The 25,609-nt window shown below is 39.7% G+C and overlaps 1 protein-coding gene across 1 annotated transcript in view; it reads left to right on the top strand.

Annotated features, from left to right (window-relative positions):
* The window catches only part of LOC144475550 (protein amalgam), a 109,933-nt gene extending 84,986 nt beyond the window's left edge, over positions 1–24,947 (top strand). The window contains exons 2-10 of the mRNA XM_078191548.1: positions 19,508–19,708; positions 20,724–21,064; positions 21,298–21,439; positions 21,540–21,815; positions 22,181–22,287; positions 22,475–22,664; positions 22,849–22,875; positions 22,948–23,062; positions 23,179–24,947. Of these exons, the coding sequence (XP_078047674.1) occupies positions 19,508–19,708; positions 20,724–21,064; positions 21,298–21,439; positions 21,540–21,815; positions 22,181–22,287; positions 22,475–22,664; positions 22,849–22,875; positions 22,948–23,036 (1,373 nt within the window). The 3' untranslated portion in view covers positions 23,037–23,062; positions 23,179–24,947. The remainder of the gene's footprint in view (positions 1–19,507; positions 19,709–20,723; positions 21,065–21,297; positions 21,440–21,539; positions 21,816–22,180; positions 22,288–22,474; positions 22,665–22,848; positions 22,876–22,947; positions 23,063–23,178) is intronic.
* The last annotated feature ends 662 nt before the right edge of the window (positions 24,948–25,609 follow it).

Genomic DNA, 25,609 nt, shown 5'->3' with positions numbered 1-25,609 from the left:
GGTTCGTAATGGGCCTGTGGGCCAGTCACTCCACGCCGGTCTTTTACACCGATGCTAATGAAGAAGATAATGCCATTACACGGTGAAGACGATAATGCCATTCGTCGAACGTGTCGACGATCTCCTTTGCGGTGCGGTAGCTATTGAAAAATGTGTAAGGGACACGTATACCTTGCGGTCGATCAATCGTATTCACGGCTACGCCCTGGTCAGTCGACCAGCTCCAAGCGGCCTCGTCTCGTATTCTTCTCGCGACACGATTGCCTCGAGCTCTGACTCACCGTTTAACGACTGTTTAATCGCCACCACGAGGAAGATCTCAGACCACGATTCTTTCCGACTGATCAATGGCAAGGATTCGAAAGTGACACCGGAGGACCGCGGGCCATACTCTGGCGTCCGACTGTGTAAATCGTTGATGCGTTGGCTTTATAGGATAGCGAAGGGCTTTCAAGATCCATGGCCAAGAGACTATCGAAATGCGTGGGCGGGCTACACCGCGAACCAGTTTTACGATCGGTGACTTAACACCTGGGGATCAAACGCGGACGGAATCGAGGGAACGCGGGAAGAAGCTTCTCTTGCAATACTGGATTCGGAAATGTGTTCGAAGAAGACTTTACGACGACATTTAATGGGTTACTGTTTGCTCAAGGTTATAGATTAATTAAAAATTGAAGGAACATCTTCAAAATAAGTTTTAACTTCAACGCTTAACAAATAAGTATTAATGCATCCTTTCGATCTAAAGGAATTGTAGAATTACGGCAGTCGTAAGTTTTTTAGTGCATGAGTCATGTCTACAGCTAATTTTGTACATTCGTCGTAACTATACAAAGCTAAGAATACAACGCTTTAATTTCGCTGAATCCACAGATTCTTCTTTGACTAAACCGAATACATTACGACAGCTAATTTAATAGATGTATAGCTAATGTGTAAACCAAATAGAATGGCATCATTGTTCCACTGAGTTTAAGATTTTCTGTAAAATAAATTAAATACTTTGCTGCAAGTAATTCTATACAATATAGACAATGTACAGAACCAAGAAGAAAGCATAGTAGCTTTATTGAACTTGCAGGTGTCGTCTCGGGTGGATTAAATACTTTCTAAAGAAATATCAAGATGAACATCGCTTTGGGGACCTTCGCTTCCCTCGGATGCCTTTGTACATTCTTAGGTTTCTATACGACGCGTATGGGGTCCTTGGTCTCTCTTGTAGAGGCTCCTCGAGATTCTTTGTGCCCTGTGGATCTCCTTACAAGATTTTTGATTGCCCTTCAAGTCGCTTGGCGACACTTCGGATAATCTTCGATGACACTTTAGTTACCTAGCCGATGCTTCAGCTGTTTCCGATTATACTTCGGGTGTCTCCAATTTCTTACGAGGTTGGTGAACCCTCGTTGACCTTCAACACTTCGAATCTCCTACCAAAGAACACTAAATCTCCTAACCCATTTCACTCTCTAGTTCCACAAAGCAGTTTCTGTCGCGAAAACGGTATGCACATATTTTGCTGAATTTATTTGAAAGAGATGCTCTATGTAGGATACATTTGGTTTTTAAATCATTTAAACTTAGAGTCTTTAATAAATACATATGTAGAGTTTTTTCCAAGCATGGAAGGTAGAAAAGTCGAGAGTGCAAGTCATAAAATACAGAATGAATGTGACGGATGTTTACAGAGTGTTTGGGCGGCTTCGAGTGATCGGAGACCATTGTATAGGTTCCTCGAATCCCTGCGTGGCCGAAGGGTAAAGTGTCAACGAGTGAGAGGGAAATAAGGAAGGAAAGAGAGCGAATGAGCAATAATAAAACACAGTGTAAAAGACTGCATTCAAGAGCGAGAGAATGGTAAGATGATGAGACAAAAAACTGTAAGGGTGGAAGGGCCGACGAAAAAGATCGAGGCATTCGTAAGAGAACCGTCGTCCTGCAAAGTTTTGCATTATCGTAGTTGTTGTCGTTGTTAAGTATAGTCGTCGTCGTTGTTATTGCGTTATCGTTGCCGTTTATTGTATTATATAAATATATTGTTGCCGTTTGTTATATTACCACGGAGTTTCGTGGGATTTCCAAATAATAATACCTACATATACATTTACAATCGAGAGGCGTGATTAATTTTCAATAAGAAGATAGCGTTCTTCAAGATAAGGACATTCAGGTAAATCTCTCACGCGTGCCGCGAATAGGCGTTATAAATCTCGTTGGGGACCACCGGTAAAAATTCCCGTATAATTCGTAGATATATAAGTTTTATGGGTTCAGAGGCGCATATGAAGAGCTCGACGGTCGCGAGAGATTGAAATACGTGCGTGGGTTTGGTTTGTACGGAAGGTTTCCCAGAAACAGCGTCTCCAAACAAGGGAAAGTATTAGATGCAGGGGGACGTGCGTAGGGTTAAATGTCCACGTGACCGGATTACACGATCGATTCCCCATGGGTCAAGTTCGTTGTCCAACGAGGGTGAATCGACACGCAGTGGAACCCTTGATTGGTTTCCCTCTCGTGTTTGTTGGTGTCGTATTATCAAATCGTACCGTGCATCTCCGAATGCATTTCGGAAGTGTCAACTATACTTCCCCGTCACGGTACTGCTCCATCGTTCACGATTGAAAAATTTACGGTATACTAAAAAGTGTGTAAACACTAGTTTCGTTCGAACGTGATCCTTTTCTAGTGAAACAGCGTATGCTTGAATTTCCGTAAAAATTACCATACAGTGGTGTGCATAATTATAGTATACGTATGCTTTAATTTTCATTACTTCTAATATAGAAATATACAAATATAATGTTGTTAGGTTTATGTTGAAATATCATTAAAAGTGTAAGTTACTTTCATTCTGTGATTAGAAGCAGATGAGTAAAATTGGTCAACCGAATCTTGTGATGACACCTTGGGCTTTTTCTGACAGTATTTTCTCCATAGCTTAAATTAATTTTATTTGTAGGGTAATTGCTTTGTTCGTCTATTTAACTTGCTTCCGATATTCCCATTTTATAATATAGATTTTGCATGTAGTCAATTTGTGTGTTATTTTCAAAAAGATTCAGCGCAGTGTCCTTCCTTTGTCAGATCAAGATTTCCACGAACAATCGAATAACTTCAGTAAATGTACATCAAGATGTTAAATAGGAGTATCAACTGTGACAAGATTTTATCAGTTTCCATTTTGCGGGCGTTCCGTGGCGCGATGCCAATCAGCTGTCTTTCCGTAACAATCGAGTTACGCTGGTAATAACAGCTTTATTGTGTCACAGCGCGGAACGTAGTGTTCGTTTTAATAATAGCATAAAACTGTCGCTTGGCAATATTTTATATCGTCGATACTGAGTGTTTGTCGTTGTTGAACAACGTGTAAATTGAAACTACAACGATCAATCTTGTAGTTAAAAAATTCCGAAGTCTCGTCTCGGATACTGCATCCAGTATGAATCATGAATTATTGGAGGCTCCGAAACTAAAAACGGTAAGAGATGTGATAGTTTTTCAATATTTAATTACGTGTATGCAAAAGTACCAGTCTTAGAATAAGGAATTCCGTTATTTTAAAACCAGTATCATCCAAATTAAAAAATTAATAAATTGAGGATGTTAATTGAGAAGTTAAAAAGGCTGTAATACTTTTTCATACCATTTGAAATATTTAGAATTTTTATGGGGTAGTGAAACCGATTACTGTGGAGTAACCAATTGCTATGCCTTCAATTTCTATTCGAGTATAATTAATTTTGTATTTATCGTGTATTCAGCTATTTCATTAAAAAATTAACAGGATTAAAGAACATTAAAAATTAATATGTCCGCCTCGATAAATATTACTTTCATTATGCCTGGAAACGTACCAAAGCCATTGGTCATCGTAACAGGCACCACTACCCAATGAAACTGTAACTACCCACGAATCATTTAAAGAGGCGTTAGGAGTTTCTATAGTTGAACAATGACCATACCCTAACGTTCAGTGGCGGTGAAGAAATGACTCTTGACCCCGTAAACGTTCATCAAATAAATAGTCGACGACCGTGAATACTTGATAGCCGCGTCATCTGTTCCCATATTCGTCCCGTGTACGAGCACGGTAGTCACCGTTTACACAAAGAGTGATAAACTGTTGACATTCGCCTACTAGCGCAAGATGAGTACGCGGCCAGCAAATAATTACCACATCCTGCTCGTCGCCTTACCGAAGGCCTTGAGAACCGCAGTTGTTTCAATCTATTAAGAAACTTTTTACGCCTGACGATATCCTCGGGCAAAAGTCTGCCTTTTTGCTACTTACCGAACCTCCTTTTTACTTTCAATACTCCACGCTAATTTTACCACAAATTTTGCGGTTCTTGCTCTGGATCTTGATTTTATTGCTACCATACTTCTTCTTCCAAATGCTTCATAAATAATTCAGAGCTTGAGAATGAGAATCAACAGAGTCCCCGCTAGATTACCAACCATTTTTGCACTGTGATTTCTTTCACTGCTACGTTGATTTAGCACTTCTTCGTGTTTAATAATTTCTTTAACAAAATCAATCAATTTCTGTCCCCTGTCTGTCTTTTTCTATTTTCATTCCTAGATTCATGTTTAGTAGATTGTGTATAAAATAGTTGTTTTAATGCAAAGGATGAATTTGTTAAGTCTGCTGTATCTTTCAATCCATTTTTTACACAGTGCTGTATTTGCATTTTTAATGTCACCAAAATTTGATAATATTTCTTTTACATCATCACAACTAATTTTGCAAAGAGAATTTCGAGAATTTCTTACAATTTTAATAAATCGTGTTATAAATACGAGGATAAGAAATTATAGTTTATTAAGAAACAGTTTCATTGCAATAAAGATATAGAGGAGGCGTCATTGATGTTTATTGTTGTTCGACAAACGTTCTTTTACGCGTTAAACAATTTTTTGTATTTCATCGATGCCTCAAAGTTTTCTATCTGATGCAAACACACGCGGTAGATGACTATTCGACGGATTTGCTTTATAGACAGTCAATGAATAGATGAAACATTAATGGTTTTAGTCAATGAATAGATGAAATATTAATGGCTTTAGTCATAGGCAAGGTGAACATTAATACAGTAATAATATAGAATATATTAATTAAAAACGACGCCAAACAAAATTGCCTTAATAAAGTAAACAATACCCGCGTCGTAAAAATAACGCAACTATAAATCGTATCTATAAATAATAGCCTATACCTATAAATTTTTGGTTTCAATAAGATCGATTTCAAAAATCGCCGCCGCGTCAAAACAATTCCGGGTCCAAACAGAACCCGTTTTAATCTCGCGTGTGCCACGTACAGAATGTGAACGAACCACTCAGATTACTATTATTCCCAGAATCTCATACAAGGTTGGCAGCAAGCGGTGAACACAAAAGTCTCTCCGTTCGTCAAAACCGACAGCGCCGTGTAACCCTCGGCGTGGTTTCATTATGCTCTGTCCGCGTGCTATCAATTCCGGGGAAAAGTACCGGGAGGTTGTTTGTTAACATTCCGCGTAGAATATATCTTTGGACGGTGAATTATTTCCCGGGCCTCGATGCAACTGGCCCGCTTACACGGTATTATAGATACAGCGAAATTGGAGCTGACTAGCGATGGGACTGAGTAGGTCGTAACTACAGTATAATCTCGATTATCCGAACATACTTCATATTTATCTTCATATTTAGATCTTTACTATTATCTGAATTATATTATTAGAACACTCATATTTATCTGATTGCTTTAGATAGTCGAAATACTGCGTCTTGTGTATATTCATTTCTAAAATGAAATTGTGCATCTATCTATAACTACTTGTCAGTTACCCTTCTTAATAAATTATTTTCGCCGTTCTTTCAGCTTCAATTTGATCTAACTTATCTGGAAAATGTCTCCGGGAAACACAACTTAAAACCGTCTTGACATTTCCCTTTAAAATCATGCTATTTTTCTCCAATCCAGTAATCAGAATTTTTCGATATTTCAAATGTTTTTTACGATTCTTTTCTCATCTTAAATATCCTAACTTAAAGCGAACACTCCCACCTTTAATTTTATGCCGATGAAGTTAGAGTGTTCAGCAAACGTCGACAATTAACGATCAACTCGTGAACAATATTCTAGAACTTCACATGCTTATCCATAGGAGATTCAACAAAACGATTACGATGGATTTCGCAAAAACAGCTTAATTCGAATTGAGATGTTTTTTGCAGCGAATACCTCAATTGCGAACACGTTCCCCCGAAGCACGTCAGCGTATCAGAAATTCCCGGCTCTCCCGCAAATCCTCTACATTGAACCGTGTTCCATAGACAGACCGATATATACCAAAGTTCTCGAAAGGGTCACGATTCGCAGCGGTTTGCACAGATCTCGAGTCACACTAAACTAATCCGAAGTTAAACGAACGATGGGGTACATATTGAACTTGATCCCATCGCTAGAGCAAACGCGTCTAGCTGTTTCTGGAGTCGGAACGAAAGCGGAATAGAAACGGAAGGAGAAAGGGGATGGACACAGAGAAAGATGAAGAGAGGTTGTGGAGCACACGAGCTGCGTCTAAATCAGGCCGCTTTGGACTTCATAAAAATCTTAGCCGGTAAGGCGAGGCTCCTCCTCGTGGTTCCCTCCGGCCACGGCTTCGGCTTCGTGGATCGACGCCGACAGCATCTGCGATCCTACGTTATCTTCCCGTTTGGCAGCCTGCCAGCTCGGAATGGTCCCTTTCGCTATTTCGTTCCGCGGGGTCGTTCTATGTACATATCCCTTGCAGCGGCGCGCGGTTATTTTCGCGTATGGTTCGACCGGCTGCGATCGCGCGGGATTATTTCGAATCGTTCATCGTTCTCGTCTCCTCTTGGAAACCAGAATTGCGCAATGTCCGTCTCTTTACGGGTTTTCGGGAATACGCGAGGCTCGCGAGTCTCTCGGTCGTGTTCGGTCTCGCCTCCGAAAAACACTGACGCAATTCATTAGCTCGAGGGAAAAGGGAAAGAGAGAAACGCGCGTGCACAAGACCGAGATACGCCTGTGTCGCAACGCTTGAAATACGACGCCGTGAGAACTGGACCATTAGTCATCGAGCGGAACCCAGAGCCCTTCTGCTTAGACGTTATCATTAAGACGAATTATATTAATTGTCCGACTATTCCTGCATTCGCGGTGCAAGCTGCTTGAATTGGAGTAACAATGTGGTTCTAGAATTGGTTCTCGATAGAAAGCCTTCACAATTCTTTAAAATGCTTTACGCAGGTCTATTATATCCATAAGACTTCAGAATGCTCAATACTATTCTATGATTTTCCAAGAATCTTTAAGATGCTTTAGAATGCTGAACGCTAATTTAAGATTTTCCAGAATGCTTAGAGTGCTATACAATGTTTCACAATGTTTCACAATGTTTCCCAATGTACCATGATACTACAATATATGATGCTCTACGTGCATTTTGTGTCTCGAATATTCAACTATGTACTATAGTTCTTGAAAGTACTCCACGATTTTTCATAGAGCTTCATAATGCTCCAAGATGCATAGAAGATGCTTCATGCATTAAGAATCGTAGGACTGGTTAATAAAGCATGGTTTTATGTTCTACCTGCCTGGTTTCAATAATTCAATTTCAAGGATCGATTTAAATGTTTGCTTGCGATTGATTAATTTTAGTAAAATTATTTATTTTAAGCTGTCCAGTAACAGTTAATTCGATCATAATCTCTGTAAAGAAGCCTAACTTACCATTACTACCAAAGCATCAGTTAAATCAATGGAACAAGATCAAAGAGGTATAAATACGTACACCGTTCATTGCAGATGACGACCAACGAATACAAATATAAAAAGATATAAACTGTAAAATATAAAAGTACAGTAAACACTTGAAAGAACTGAGGCATATTTATGACTATATATACCATATACTTATAAATTAATTGAATAGTAGTTCTAATTTGTACGATCGAAGTCGTGACTACTTCGCAGCCGAACGATTGGAAACGCGACTAGCTAAAGAGAAATAAATTAGCTGTCGAGTAAACAGCCGAGGTTTGTTAAATCCGCATAAGAAATCCCTCGATCGGTGACTCGGGTCTAGAAGCAACTTACCAACAAGCGAAAAGTGTGTCAGCAGCTGCACCGGAGAATCCTCGCGGATATTTTCGAACGAAATTCGGGGGGACGGAGGGTAACTAAACCGGAGACTGCCGCACGAAACACTCTAACTGGTTACTGTAACACAATTTTAATACACCGTGGCTACTTTAATGAACACGGCTAGAAATAGGGAAAATTCCTCGAATGTAGACGAGCGAGAATAGAAGTCAAGCGAATTCTAATGGTCGCCATAAAGTTTTTAGGACTTGCTATAAAAGCGTCTTCGGGATACATGGAAACGATCGTAGTTGCAGACAGTATTCTCGAAGGACAGCACGAAATAGTTATGCAATCAAATGTCCATGGAGTAGAATCAATTTATCAGGGCTGGGATTTAATTCGTCGATTATCGACGCGAAGATCGCATGAACGTAGACTCGAACAAAAATGAATCATTATTGGAGTTCTATATTGGACAATGTTCGCTTCGATTGATTTCATCGACAGTGCTTTTGTACAATTCTTTTCTATTTTCCTTGCACTATTCTTATTTATTTTTTTTTAATTTGTATTACATACTGCTGTCTATTTTGCAATGTAATTCTTTTGTATTATCGCTTCACCGAAACCGGTAGAATCTCGTTGTACATGGTAATTATGATACACCTTTAATCGAAAGCTTTTCTCCGGCAATTAAATCGAATTAAATGGAACAAAATTAAATTGATTAAACCGGACGCAGTTCCTGGAACGCGTTGATTGCCGATTCGATCGCAATAAGCGCATTTGGCGGCAATTTGTGGCAACCCATGCGTGTTCTCACGACTGTCACTTGCGAGAGGAACGAAAGGCAACGATAGTCGGAAAGTCCCCGCTGATATTAACATTCAGAATTTATCCTTCGAAGGCTGAGGTTGACAGCGCGTTCGATGGATCACGAATGTTGAATGGGTGACGTCAGCCCCCGCATTCCCTCACGCCTTAATGGTTATTATTGCTAAGAGGCACGCACTCTTATTCCGAGAGGCAGCCCTCTCGTTTTCATGTACACGCCTCGGGTACGTTTGTACGTGTGTAAACATCTCCTGGTTGGTGCGCGCCTGTAAAATACCACGAAAAGAGGTGGGAGTCGGCTGATCGTGGCCCGTGGAATGTGCAACACGACCTGCACCGTTCCGTGAGCCGTTTTATGCATGTATGCACGTGTGTTCCTACAGGGATAATAAAACGGGGAGTGCCATTGGCCGAAATGACCCCCGGCGACGCAACACACGGCGAACACGGGGAACCGTGACCCCCTAAAACGTAACCGGTGCTCCTCGAGACCATGAGGTCATCGGTACCGACACGGTTTCACCAAATGGCAAATATCGAGGACAATGGTTTTTTAAACAGCGTTTCGTCACGATCACGAAAATTTTCGCTCGCATCGCCATATATGGCTCGTCGCGATTTTGAAACGTTTCTGCGAATTCCCCAGATTCTCGAGGCTCGATAAGTTTCTTTTTTCCTCCTCGACTTTCTTGGACTCCCGACGCTCCGATATTGCGGGCATGGTCAAGCGTTGCGTTTCCTGTGAGGCGTGCGAAGGTGTCGGAACTTTGCGCAAAAGACGCAGCTTTCTTTATTTTTCTTGGTCATTTTAGTAAGTCGAAAGCAGTTATATGTGCATGAACATTCTCCAACTGTTTCTATCGTTCTCGTTCACACGTATATGCACTCCGCAGTTTAAGAAATAGAAACTAGACAGATAGCTGCTTATTTCTTCAATCATTTGAACAGATTGGAAGTAATGTGTTCTCTTTCTGAAATTCACTCAGTTTCTCTGCTATTATAAATGCCCCTTATACCACAAATGCGTATTATCCGCAGTGTAATAATAGTTGTTATTCGAACGATTTTTAGGGTCGAAAAGTGAGTGTTACAGAATTTTGCAATGAAAGTAGAATTGTTTTAGACTACTTCGACTACCTCTGCTGCGAAATGATGTTTTATTCGTTTTATTAGCACTCAATGTCCTGCAAATTATCTATGAGTTCCTTCTTACATTCTTCACTAAAGTTTGAAAGTATAATTTTCAGTTTCCAACTAAAGGGTGTCCCAAAATTCACGCAAGATTTGAATTTTGTGCCATTTGTGCGGTAAAGTGTTGCCAACCAAAAAAAAAATACAGAATGACAGCTGACAGTTCAGGGTTATTAAAGATGGAGCGCTACACAAAAGATCAACGCATTTTTATTGTTGAGCAATATTTTGCAAATAATGATAAATCTGTGTTTTCTATAAAAATTACTTCTTGCTTGAATTTTGGGACGCCCTTTATATACATCTTTATGGTACTACAATAACATAAAAGTTCATAATTATTGTAATCAAATGTGTTTGCACCACGTAATGTAGAAAGTTAAGTGGAGCATAGTATCCTTTCATTATTGTGGGAAACATTGGAGACGGATTAGTAAAAATGATGGATTTCTGTTAATGCGACTAATGCGTTGATAACATGTTGACTCTTCCCAACTGTGCATCCGCGTTCTCGTAGAGGGGAGCGTTTGTCAGTACAAACAAACTTTGTTATAGGGGAGGAAGACGCGATCGATAGTCTGAGATCGTTAAGCTGCGTCTTCCTACTCGTTTCTATGGCGGATTCTATCTCGTGGAACGAAGTGATTCAATATCCCCAAGCCTCGCAAAGAAATACTACAGTAACGAAACAAAAATGACCGAGAAAATGCATTGGTTGACAGAGAAAATTGGCTCTTAATTTATAATTTATAATTCCATTTATCCACAAATAAATTTTCTGTATCTTGTCCATTGCGAAATTGAAATATGCTGTATAACATTCGGCAAATTTTTAGCAACATAAAAATCCAAACGATTAAAATTTTTCTTTTTTAATGTCAGTAGGATTAGTTTATTGGACAAGATTTTTATCTTTTTTATTATTCCAACCAATTACAATTCCTGCGGAAATTTATGTACATTGTCTAGTAAACTAGTCTGTCTAACGTCTATAAAAATTCAAGTAGTTCGACGGAATTTTGAAAAAGTTGTTCTACTTTAAAATTAACGTTATATATCAGTTTGAATCAGAACTTTTCCCATAATTGTATTAACCTCTTATTTAATCGTGTAAATCTATTTTCATGACCGAATTTAGACGCGCGAAATGAATCTACAATAATATATCTGTCAACAATGAACTCGTTCGAGAAAACTCTAAATTAACCTATCAAACAGGGTATATAACCCAGAAATTGCCATTTACATCATTATACCATCGCTTTCACAATCTTTTACCATATAAATGGATCAGAGACTTTCCAGCTGTTTGAGCAAATTAACTCGAGATTAAAACGGACATTGTGCTTACAGTATCAACATACAGCTAAATTTTCCTTATTAAATGTTTGTACGACATAATGAATATTACGTTTCGCTGTAGTAACAGATTCTCCGAGCACCCAAGCATTGATTTCGATAAACTTGGTGCTGATAGGGGTTGACAGGAGTTTGTGGGTCACCCTCCATGACCGTGCAAGACATACCTCAAAGGGTATACCATACACGTCACCCTAGCTCTTTATCCTTACGTGACCGGTTATGGTTATGATGAAGACGCGAATTTACCCGGGAGTACGGTTTCGCGGCCGGTTACCGCGCAACCACCCCCATACATCAAACGAGGAGATTGTAAATTAGCCGGGAGATCAGGTGGAGGCAATCTATGTATGTATGCGGCCTGCGAAATGTCAGGGTGCTTCTAAAGGGTGCAATTACGTTAGGGATGCAGACAACCGAGCGATTTATACTGCAGGCAAATACGGTTTTATTCTGCCATCATCGGGAGCTGCGAGGAGCAATTTATGCGGCCTTTATGAGCAGACTGCGGATCCTTAAGAATTTACATTAGTTACCAACGAGAGAGAAAGGTACGACAAAATCTGAAACGCAATTCGGGACAACATTATCTTTGGCCGAGATCGGCTTCCGTTTCGTTCTGAAACCCCATCGCGTTTTGTTGCCTTCACTTATACGTTGGCTAAACTTTTCTTGATCTTCCGTCGAATTTTTCCATAGCGTTGATTCTTTAACATAACGAGACAATTACTGTTTGTAGCATATCTTCGTTGACATCTATTGCCAGATTTTGACAGCGGAAGAATCAAATTCTATTTCGAATTAGAAGAAATTAATATATAGAGATTATCCATGAAATATATATTACTAAATCTGACTCGTCGTTATAATTCAAGGGGTTAATAATTTTCATAGTCGAAGAAGACAATTTTTATTCCTACGGTCGTTCCTATTCTTAGATTTTAATAATAGACGAATTCCAACTGGTCAGAAATACTACACAGCGCTCATATTTACTATCTAGATTATCTACTAAATCTTCATCATAAATCCAACTCGTTATTACATGTCCGCTGGTTTTTATGTAGAATAAAAATGTTCTGCATCTGTTACGAGAAATAGAAATCAAGCATGAATTTATATTTGTCTTCAATAACTTTAATAAGCTAAAGATGATGCATTGGAATCCTTGAATTATTTTAATTTGATTGCTTTCTAAATTACACCTGCTCACTTTCCTTATAAATGCGTGAGAATCGCAGTCTGGTTATTACACAACGGTTAACGAGCTGGGTAAATTTCATTTCCATAGATTGTAGGATTGAAAACTACACTTTACCTTTAGTGCAAAAAACTGCTAGACACGAATTTGCTTTCACGATTCCTTGGTCACCTTACGAACCTAACAGTGTCTGCCCTGTCTCGAGGAACCGCGGGAGATATACGGTTCACGTTTCTCGGATGTTGGACCGTTCCGCGTCAACAATAGGCCAATAACAGTGGAAATAATTCCCGCGACACATCCATCAGATCTCAAGTGCTGTAAAGCACATGTCCCGGCTAACGAGCGAGCCTTCTTGCCGCATTTTACGAGACAGTCATCCGCGAGGGTCTCCGAGGGGTTAATTGAATCATCCACGACGAACGATCCGTGGCCATAAATCCTAGCAAATTCGAAACGATTATTCGACGAATCGAAATTTACATTTAAATAAGACCTCCGCCATTACTGGCGAAAGCCAGCATCGACGAATCGTCGTCGACGTTGCCGCGGTTTTGTCGCCGTTGATCGCGGCTTTAATTTGAGAGTGGCTCGTTCAGAGATCCGACGATTTCCTCTTCGCGGAAACGGTTCGCAAAGTGGAGGCGGTGCTGGCGTTTAAAACCGTTTTCGCGGCAAAAGGAAAGTGGCCGTTTCTTTGATAAGATCGTAGACATTTCAGCTGAGTTAAGAGAGCGGAAAAATTTTCCTTACATCAAAGCTTAAATGACGTAGAATAAGAAAAAAATACGGTGGCAGAGTGACTAATAAGCGTCGTCCTTAGGAATATATGTATTCAGTAACGTCGATCACTCTTTCATCCGACGGAAGAATTTCTGATGGATCGGGGACTGATAAGTAATAATTAAACTGCAGGTTTTACGCATTTATGGAGAGAATAGATAGATGAATAATTATAATAAATAGACAGGTGAATTGGTATATGTCTCTATAATGATAGATTGTATTTATTTAGATCTTTCGTCATTCTTATTGTAATTCCAACTTGGATTAAGAAATTAAAAGAATCTTTGCAATTTTAGCAATTTTTATTATTAGTTATTTTAATCGTATCGATAAGTTTATTATTAAAACAGTAAAAAGATTCCGATAATCTAAAAACGTTGATACATTAATTTGATCTTATTAGAATTATTTAAGAAACAAACAAAATCGTACTTGACTCTAATGTCTCGCGAAAAGATGCAGACAATTATTTTGTAGAAAGATCGACAATCTATCAACAACGAATACTTTGATTCAAGTAACCAATTATAAGTAACGCGGCCATAAATAAAGTCGCACGAGGTAACAGAAAAATTGCAAAATATTAATCTGATATACGCACCGCTGGTTAAGAGAAACATTGCTAGAGAGGCAATAATTATTATTGTTCCATGTTGCAAGCATGATTCAGACAGGCCGTGGGACGCGGTTTTCGCAGTTGCGTCTCGAAACGGTAGATAACATCGTACGAAACAGTAGGTATGTACACGGTAGCCGTTGGCCGGTTCCAATGAAAATTCTTAGAACCCGCGAGGTGATCATGCCCCGTGCGATCCCCGTAGGAACTGCAACAGGCGATCCCATTGGTCCCCGATAGGCTTCACGATTGTAACTCGACACTTAACAAAATGCCGGGAATGTTAGTTGCGTCGATAAATCTTAATTGCTTGTTCCTCATCGATATGCGGCATTGATTGCGATCGCGGAACGAAAGGTTACATTGCATTGTGAGTTCCAGCGATATCTTGTTAGATCGTGTCGATCATCTTATGTGCTCGCTCTGTTCCGCGTTAATTGCACAAATCGTGAATGAGACAAATTCTCTCTTATCTCTAGTTATCTTTCAATTGATGTGTAACTGGATGGGAGATCTTACTGCCATTAATAGCCTTTTGTCGTCGCGTTTTATGCTCTTTATTAATAAACCGCGAATATTTATGCGTCTGTTGACTCTACTGATCTTCGATGAAGATTGGATGCGGTCGACAATGAACTGGCTATATATTTCGGCTTCTTTGCATATGTCTGCGCGTGTTTTATCGATCACGTTGCGCTCTTGTCTCTCCGTTAACTAAGCAGTGCAGATTAATATTTTCTTTTTGTCTGTTTCTGATTGCCTATTAGAATAAAAGTGTCAGTCTACTAATAAATAGACTGCCGATCATTATGCAGAATAATTGTCTGCATTTTTTTGCAAGACATTGAAGTCAAGTACGATTTTTATTTATTTCTAAAATAATTGTAGTAAGATGAAATTAATATATATACATTATTAAGTTCTCGGAATATTTTCACTGTTTTCACACTTAGTTTTTATGAAATCATTCTCAAAAATCTAAGGTTCAGAATTCGGCTTACAAATGTACGAAGTAATTAACCATGTTTTCGTGATAAGTACCTATGCAACAATGAGTATTGTTGCAAAACAATGCCGAAGACAAAGAGAATCGTTGGACAATCGCAGTTGATATTTTGCTACATCGCTGCGATGGCTCGTGGATGGAAAATTGATGAGCGTGGCGCATGGTGCACCATGGCTGCACAAAGTGTATCGCGACAACTCTAATTTTAACCGTCGAAACCAGGTCGAACTTTCGATTCCACCCTGAATTTCAATCACGAACCTCGATCCTCTATTCGGGTGCCATCCTGCGCGACGTCCGCGGTCATAATGACCACGGCTAGTCACGTAAGAATAACGCGGTAGTATGACGTGTACAGTTCGCGTGTATCTTGAGCGTGAACCGGGTCCTTTTTTTGGCCATGCGTAGTCAGCGAAGGTGACATCATCGTCGGTAACGCGTGCGACTAATGCAAAACGGATTTGCGGGTTTTCAGGCACGTCCGTTATATTCTTTCGTGTAGGCTAGCAATGCCGGTTGAATCCTAATAGAAGATAGCTGGAACGAACAATCCTCCTCCATATTTTTTGCCTTCTTCCTAGTCCGTTTCCTCCCCGCGTTTCGCAAGACATCCCTGACAAAGCTAGCGACGTTAGCAGTCAGTTCTTGCGTCGCCTCGTGCACCTTTATTGCATTTACTCGGATGCTTGGTTTATGATGCATTGCGTATTGCCGCGTCTTCCCATTCACCTTGGACGCACCGCAACCCGCCGGATGCATGGATCGGCTCTCAGATGTCCACCCTTTGTCCGGCGAAATGGGTCTGCGAGCCGACGAAGAATCGCCGGATTTAATGCGCTCGTAACTTTAGAAGTCCTCCCGGAAGCGGTTCCTAGGGGTCACTCGGAAAATTCATTCCGTGTCGCGAATACTAAAGAGCCGAAGTTCTTTTAGAGTCGCGGTGATTTGCTGCGTTTCCTTATCTCGAGTGGTTCCCTCTTGTGTTTCTTACCGTCGGCTCCCTGTGAATTTACACCTTTTCGTGGATGATTCATGTTTCGCGAATGCGCGAGATGAATCGCGAAAAAGGATAACAGTTCGGTGAATCAGCCGGCAGGTCGTTCAAGGTGGAAAGGTGTAGGTGTCTTGATATGTTTTGTGACGCGTTTGTCTGGAAACTCGTTTCTTTGCTGTTGAATAATGAATAACAGGATGTAATTCTCTCGGTTTTGTCGCAATTGCGTTGAATTCGCAATCTACTTATATGTATCTGAAGTACCTTTTTCTCTGTTTTAAACAAGGTAATGACGAATTTCTGTTGGTCAGTTAAATGTTAGTCGCGTTAAAAAATTTCTACGTTTCGCACTAAAGATGGTTATACAAAATATCTTGCAGTGATATTTCACTCGTCTCTGTTTTGCACATTAATTGAACCGATCATACTTGATTCATACCTCAGTATCTTGGACAACTTCATCGATCATAGACTTGTCAAAGATTTCACAGTGTCTAGATACACAGATTAATATCTTAAACGACTACATCGAGTTACAACGCAATTATAGAAACGTCGAAGATTTAACGATATCTAAATATTACGAATGAAACAAAAATTCATATCTTAACCTAATTTATCAAATATTACAACTTATGTCAGAGATTTCATATTTTATACTATAATAGAAACAAAAATGCACGGTTTTAGAGTTCACGTTTCTAAATTCATCAAGTAATTGCTGCGGGATTCCATAAATGTCTTAAAATTCATTACGTGCTGCAAATTGTAGAGATGTCAAAGGATTGCAGTATTTCGGAAATGAGAGAACTTCAGAGGCAGCAGAGGCTCCCGTCAGGACGAGCCATCTAATTAAAATCGCAATTCGAAATCAATTTAAAGTCACCGCGATAACGATCGTAATCCCAGGAGGCATTTACGTTCAATTTCCGCGGTGAACGTCGGGAACCGGCGTCCCAGGGAAACTTAATTTCAATTGGACACGCGAGAGCTCGGCCAGGAGAAGGACCCCGAGTGTCCATGGCGAGAGTAAATTGAACAATGGGACATCGTGGCGTCTTTTCTAGGTCGTCGCCGCTAGGGGCGACCAAACCACCGACGTCCTTCGTCAGGGGTTGCAAGCTAAGTAGAAACAGAACTACCGACACGTGGTGGCTAGCCATTAACCTAAATTCATGGCTCGTTCTCTGTTTAATCGTACCTTGTATTCGACACTGTGCTAAACGCTTTCATCCTCGCTACGCCGCGAAATTAAAGGAACGCTAAATTATCATCGCGACATTCTCCATCTTTTGGATCTTCTGTAAAAATCTTCGAATATTCCTTAATCCTTAATAACGAACCGAATATTCGTGTTAATAGTAACGAACAATTTCTCCTATACATTGATCCTTCAAAAGTCGATGTACGATTTTTCGACACGGTTCCATCGTATTCTGAATAAAAGGTATGCCTTGAAAATACACAGCGGACGCCATCTCTAGAGACATTAATTACGGTTCGATAATTCGTACAACGTTTAAAAATTAATTTTTGCAATATTACATTGTGAATTTCAAAAATTCTAAAAATAGAATAAAAGTAGAAATCTCACTTTTACAGTTAAATTATTAATTTGTCCAATAAAAAAAATCGATGTTCACTTTTAAATATATGAAGACTGAAACATGGGAGCAAGAAAATCAACATCGATCTTAATCGGCTGAGTCAGAAATACGTAAACACCAATAAGCACATAGAAATTCGTATGCCGTCACCTCCTCTCTGAACTCAGCAAAAGCTTGCTGCGAGAACGAAGCCCTACCAGACCGTCCGCATATCTCTTCGGTCGCGAGCTCTATCGAATCGAATACCGTTGGCGAAAGCCGTGCGCCATCCTCCCGAATCCACAATTTACTTGTAACGACGACCAGAAAGGAGAGGCACCGGAGGGTCAGAATTAGATTTCTGGTGCACGACATGCGCTTAATTTCAGAGGAACGTATGCAAGCACATCGTTTTCTAATAATACGCGGCCCCCATACCAGCCGCTCCAACAATGCTTTTCCACGCGGTGCTCGCCGGCTAGCGCGCTATTCGCCTGTTTCGAATGAACAATGAACCGCGGGGAGGGGTACGAAACGGTAGAACGAACGAAATAAGAGGTCCACACCCTCGGCTGCGTGTCTACACCCAGTTTACCCCATTTTCAGGCGCGTTGACCTCGTATGTCCAGCGGCGTTCGATTTCAAACTAGATGCCGCGCCCTTATTAGCGAAAAATATGGATCGCTCCGGCCTTCCATGGCCACTTGTCACACGCGGACAACCTCTCGTTCCCGAGTTTTCTGATTTCGTTATGGACGCCCTCCCGATGGCACGCGATCCGAGAGAAACGGCCGCCGTTGCCTGCTATTCGACGGTCACGACAGTGTCCATCGCCGATTTATACTAGAACGCCAGGGGGAGGGACGGCCTCCATTTGGGATCCAAAGGACTCTCGGATTTAGAACGGGCCTTTGATAAGGTTCCGGTGAATTTCAAGCCGCACTGAATTACTCCTAGCTCTTCGCTTCGACCCGCCCGCACACCAACCGCAATCCTTTGTCTCCGATCGATAACGTTTGAGCGATGAGATTAGATTCTCGATTGAACGGCGAACAATGTACGGAGATACCTGCTTACGAAACTAAGAGCGTTTGTTAACTGCGTCCACTCCGGAATTGATCGTGTTTATAATGGAACGGTTATAACAGTTCACGGGGTGTGTATAATAATTTCTTGCATGCTGCTGAGAGACGACAACAAGGTCGCCATGATAACAGAATCTTAAGGAAAGGAGTAGTAAACTTGTTTTCTGCAATTGACTCGTGTTTCTTCTGAAAAAGATATCAAATGAATTTCGTGGTGCACCATCGTTTCTTAGAATTGCAAACGCATCGTTCGGAGAGCCTGTAACATTTCTGTCACAGTCCAGAGAAACTCTTATCACTTTCATATTTTACGAGAGGCCGCGTTGAATTTTGATAGAACGTAACGAAGTTTCGATTCGGAATTAAGAGGGAAATGAGAAGTTTCTGAAAGGTGATTGTCACCGCTGGCGAATTAAATCGTGTCCTCATCACAAAAAGTTGATTTGCAAGCTGCAAGGGGGGGGGGGGGGGGGGAGAACAAAGGCACGAAACTAAGAGGGAACGTATAAGCGGGTTAGAAGAACGAAACCCAGCGCGATTAATCGGATTTCCTTTGAAATTCTTCGAGTTCCCGGGGTCCTATGCTAATAAGCCGACAGTCACGGCTCCGCGCCCAGAGCCCGTAGATTCGTGGAGTTTCGCTGAAAGTGAACGTTACAACGGTGTAATGGAACGTGACCGCGGGTATCTCGGTGTGTCTGCCCGCGAACGGCCGCTAATTAAACGCGACGCGGTTCTTTTGTTCCAGCCTGGTGCAAGCCGGCGAAGAACGCCGAAGGCGAGGACTACCACGACGACGATCCGCCATCCGATTACGACGAAAATGTCGACGACGACGACGACGATCCTGGTACCAGCGAGGATCCGCCGCAGATCGTCTCCAAAGCATTAGAGATACACGCGGCCAATGGGAGCACGGTTTCGCTGCCTTGTCTCGTGAAAAATACTGGTAAGTCGCACCTGTTCTTTCAGTTTCAGTAAATTTTATTTTTATAGTAATAATAATAATAATAATATTAAATAATAATAAATAATATATAAAATTATAATAATATTTATTGACATACAGAGTGTCTAAGCATCGGTGTTACCGCCGCGAAGGGGGTGATTTTACGTGAGAAAAACAAACCAAAATTATGGAGTAACGTTTTTTCATTTTGGGCTTCGTTAGCGATAAAATCAACTTTTAATATTCTGCGAGTACGCGGACACATAACTATGATTTAGATCAGGACTCGATTGTCACGCACGCGACATCCAAATCGCGAGGACTAGGCTTCCTAACGATATTGCATGCTTGATAGCCCGTGTCCTGATTTATATGGATGGATCTCGACAGAAGTCATATGTCATTTATAAAAATAGCACCAACTACTATCAACACGATGTGCTGTGTGTGTTATTAATTTCTGTTTATGGATACATAAATTAGGATACATACAATGATGCAAAAATTGTTGAGAATGTTGAATATTCAAAGTCGATTTGCGTGACAACAGAGCATCAATTGAATAAATTTTATTCTTTATTCTCGATTTGTTTTTCTTCTGTAGAATCATACCTTACTCGATTGTACCACTCTGTATATAAACAAGGAAATCCTCTTTGCTATTAGAAATTTTTAAAAAATTGCAAACAATAATAAAAAGAAAAAATATATGTGGTAAAAAAGAAATAGTGAAAGTAAAGATAATCATGATAATAATAATGAAAATAAATAAAATGATAATGAATAAGAAAAAGAAAAACCAATAATTGATAAGAATAATAAAAGTAATGTAAGACATTGAAAGGGGCAGCGAATATTTCGATCAGAGAAGAGAATGAAAACAGAATTTTGCTTTGCTAGCAATTTCATTCCTATTTCATTAAAGAGTCCCAAATGAAATTTTAAATTTAAACATTACCATAAATCTTAAGAAAGAATCGTAAATGATGTTTCTCAAGTGAACGTCGATTTTCAGAGCGCGTAGCAGTAACGTGGAAGCGAAACGACGAGAACCTGTACTATGACTCGACTCCGATGACAACGGACTCCAAGAGGATTGTTCGGCTGCCGAACAACACACTAGTAATCCACAATGTAACGGTCAACGATACATCCAACGATTACGAGTGCACCATACTCCAGAAACCACCCATCACCATCAAACACAAGCTTGTGGTCGAGACTGGCAAGATCAGTGATCCTGGAAATATCAGTGTCTATCCTGCAAAGACAGTTACTGCGAACGCTGGCGAAACTATCACACTTGGCTGCGACACCTCCATACAGCCTACCCCTGAAATCAAGTGGTACCATAAGGTAAATGTTACATTCTTTTGATATTTAATTTCTGAATAAGACAAAGTCTCTCGCGTCAATGTGAAAGGAGACCACGTATTATATATTATAAAAGACACAGATTCATATCCGTGACATTTAAAGTCACTGTCAACGTAATAGAAAATTAAAGCATCATTATGAAGACAGCTTAAAGTAGTTATAGAAAAGTTCAAAAAGTAGACCAATTCAACTTGTCCGTTTCTTTTTTTCAGTCAGAGAGAATCCGCACTGAGGGCCCCAGCAACCGTCTAACGATCAGGAATGTAAGCAAGCACGACAACGGTGTCTATCATTGCCTGGCGGAGGACGGTTCTAAAGACCCGCCAGTGGGGGTCATCACGGTCGTCATCAATTGTAAGCAAACTTGTTCTAGAATTTCAGTGGTCCTGTGCCGTCTCTATATTTAGTCGTCCCACAAACGGTGGAATCAAACACGATGTATTTGTTTGCTTAGATGCTCCTGAAATAGAGGACAAAAAGGAGTCTGTGCACACCGGACTCGGGGTCGAGTCGGAACTAATTTGTGTAATCCATGCACATCCGAGCCCTAGAGTTCACTGGTACAAAGACCAGAAAGAAATTGAGCCGCAACCGGGCAAGATTGAAATGAGAACGGAGAAGAATCGTCATATCCTTAAGATCTTGCACACAGAACACCAGGACCTTGGGAAGTACAAATGCGTCGCGGTGAACAAACTTGGAAAGACTGAGAAGATATTTGCTCTTACCGGTAATTGTCTTTTGACTTGAAAACTGGTGTAGAAAATAGGGTAGAATGTATAGTGTAGAATTTCTTCGCATATCTTACACCTAGTGTTAATCAGTTTATCTGATGCTTTTAAAACAAGATAATATAGTCTAGATTGGGACAGGATTTAGATTGGAACGTAAAAAACAATATATATCTAATCTAAATAATGATTCCAATTCCACTGCCCTCTTGCAAAATCGGCATAGGTGTAAGTAAAAGTACCACAAGATCAATTTCTGGACCTCCATGAATAACTTATAAACTTGTGTATTGTATAGAAAACTGTATCGAGTTGAAATTCCATAATATCTAAAACTAATTTTTCTTCTATTAACATTTTTTAGGTGCTCCATCCCAAGCAGCGGTATTCGGCAGTGAGGTGACACGAACTGATAGAGGATTGATCCTGAAATGGCGACTGCAGAGTTATTCGCCCATTACCGAATACAAGGTGAATGTAGCACTGTTTCAATCCTTAAGTGATCATGTTCGTGTAACCAAACATGTTAAAATATTACTATTGTGTAAAAGGGAAATATTGATATGCATCGTAAATCACCTGAACACTTAGAGATATAAAGAAATTAAAAAAAAAAGAAAACAATTTCTTGATATTAATGTACATTGATCGCTTACAGTTGGAATATCGTCGTAAAGGAGAACACGACTGGATCGTTGTGACACCAACGGTGACGAACGGCCAAGGCAATCAGTTCACAGTCAAACACGAGATCGAAGGTCTTCAGCCAGAATCGTACGAAGCGATCCTCGTAGCTAGAAACGAATTTGGATGGTCTCAACCCTCGAAACCTTTCACGTTCACGGGAGGTAAAGATCTAGAATTACAGATATTCAGTGTACCATCGAGTGTACCATTCAGAAATAAATATATTATTAGACAGAAAATAGCAAATTATTGTACACTCGATTGGTACGTGAAACATTAGTATCGATCACGATCAATAAACAGGACAAAGTTAATTAACTGTTTGCTTTTTCTGCCGTGTTACAGAATACGTAATCGAAGAAGCCGAAAATGGTAAGCATCTAATGCAAAGCAATTCGTTTGTTACATAAACGAGCATGATGCATTGATAAATTATGTTTACAGTCGAAGGACCAATGAGTGTTGCATCTCAACCCACGTTAGCCTTGGCAACATTATTCCTAGTCGTGTCCTGTGCCTTTACAAGTCTGTAATTTACTGAATTTCTTAAACTATGTAGGTGAGTATCTCGAGCTATAATTTCATATAGCGTTTCAGTAATTATTTATTAAAATCAAAAGAATAGATTACGGATTTTTACACATTTATGACAATTGCAACTTTTTCATTATACAGGTAATTTGCTGCAGCCAAAGCGAACACCAGCAGATGCAATGGTGGTTTTAGTGAAGGAAGAATGTCTAGGAGATCCGAATGTCACTAGTGTATTATATTTTTTAAATGATCGATTAGTTAGGCGCATTTTAAACGAGTAACAGTCAATAGATTCGTAAAAAAAAAGTCAGTATTCTTGCCTGTTGTTCGAACGAGGTCTAACAATGGTACAAAGCAGAGAACCTATGGTATCACGTGTTCCTCGAGCAACAAGCACGAGTACCGTCTACACATTGATGTTCATTTCGAGAACGGTCTTGGAAACAGTTGTTAAACAACATCGCAGAATTGCAACGCAGACAGCGGGCATTCTGTAGGGCAAAACGCGAACGCAGAGCGTACAAGGTTAGTCTCCTAGGTGTTCTATTTACGTATTACAAAAGAAAGGTAAAAAAATGAAGAGCATTTTAATTTTGCCCTGAGTCGGGAGTAACTATAAGGGATAGTGTACTTTAAAATATATTTATATATCTATATATAGTACATATATATGTATACATATATGTGTATATATATATAAATAATATAGTATTCACTGTAAATGTATAAGTTCAGAGATACACGATTATTATTATAATTTATTTTTGTATGCTTAAGATTACTAAATCCGTGTTCTATGATGTTGCTTAGTGCCATGTACGTTGGTTTTATTCTCTTTATTTTGTACGGACCTGTACAAAAGGAAGAAAAGAAAAGTAAACGGCACTGAATGAATTGTCCAATATGATCGAGTGGACATGTAGGTACCTAATGTGTAATAGCGAAGAAATGATGTTAATAAAGTACACCGTTAGAATCTGCGAATTAGATTGGAAACACATATGTATTGAATATGGAAGCTAGTCAAACAGTTCGTCTTGGTCACTGAAAAATCTTATCACATCGACTTATCTTTTCGCGTCTGTTCTAGAAAAGTAAGAATCATTGGCAAAGCAATTCAAATTGAAAGAATTAATTTCCAACAATTTGTTATAGTTGATAATAAAAATTGACTTAATTTCTGACATCTTCCTCTGAATATGTGCTTCTAATCTAAAAACCTATTACATCTTCATTTGTGTTTAGTAAACAATGCGGTGCACGGATATGGGTGACTGTCGTGAGTGTGTGTGAGGATGTGATGTATCGTTTTCCAAAATAGCTTGCTAGCTTTAGTACTGATACACGTCGTTCTAATGAGTTATGATGATCGTTGTAAGCAATAGAATTATACCATCAGTTGTACAAAAATGAAACGGGAGACACAATTCGTTTCACGAAACGGTGAAGACGTTATGCGAACGTTATTTATAGAAATTTTCAGTCACGCTTACTTCGGTGTCCGACACAAAATACCATTCGTTTTGTATAGTGCTCGTTGCATTTATTCATTTGATAATAGATCGGTTGCGTAACTCTGCCTGCTCTTTTACCCTCGGAAACGCCATTGTCGCTGATCGACAGGTTTTCAAACTATTACAGAAGAGACGTTTTTATTGATGTGTATATTAAACGAAGTATTTACTTTTCACCGGATTGCAAATTACACGTCGATAACGATATCCGAGAGTTCCGAAAAAGAAAACTGATCAATAACCACGTATAGAAGTCTAATTGAAATTTCTATAGACCTACAGGAAGAATATGTATATGGCCGCGTATAATAATGCAATCTAATGTAAAGTGCGTACGATGCTAACGAAAAATATATTAATCGTAAAAGTTATAAATCGTTAAAATAAATACATTTAACACAACAGTTTTTTAAACTTATTTTAAACCTATCCTCTGGAACAGATATTCTTTTTCCTAATGTTTTGTTTAGCTTGCATAATTTGCAATTATACGCGCTTACTATATCGGTGAACAAATCATACATAAAACAATTACCGACGGGGAAAATATTTTGTTGAAACCACCTGGTGTTACGTGGCATTGCTCCATTTACATTTAAATAGTTTTATTTGAGCATAGATGAATTTCGCCACTTTTCCCATGAAAGTCAATGTAAAATTCGGTATGAATCAATAGCTGTTTGGGCGATAGTGGCACTACTTGTGGTAACATTAGGAAGCTCGATTTAGGAATCTGTACAGTGACAAAACGGCAAAACAGTTTCACATTCTTTTCACCACTGTTGGTAATTTTGGTTATCAGCTTCAGCAGTTTACCACTACACGTAATGGCGTTATTAATAAATATATGTAGTTTAAGAGGTAATTGGCGCTGAACGGACTCCGAAAAAAGCTTCCCGGTACAATCTTTTAAACGAAACACGGGATGAGTGAGAGGTGTCTGAGGAAATTATTAAAATCTAAGGATAGAAAAATAAGCAAGGTGAAATGCACCAACAGCTAATAACATAAAGTCTGGTTTGGTTGAGGGTTGGAGATTAGCGTGGGTATCCCGCCTG

This window comes from Augochlora pura, chromosome 10 (genome assembly GCF_028453695.1).
Source record: "Augochlora pura isolate Apur16 chromosome 10, APUR_v2.2.1, whole genome shotgun sequence".
Classification (NCBI taxonomy): domain Eukaryota; kingdom Metazoa; phylum Arthropoda; class Insecta; order Hymenoptera; family Halictidae; genus Augochlora; species Augochlora pura.
The sequence above is the reverse complement of the archived record's forward strand: the minus strand, read 5'-3'. Positions and strand labels throughout refer to the sequence as shown.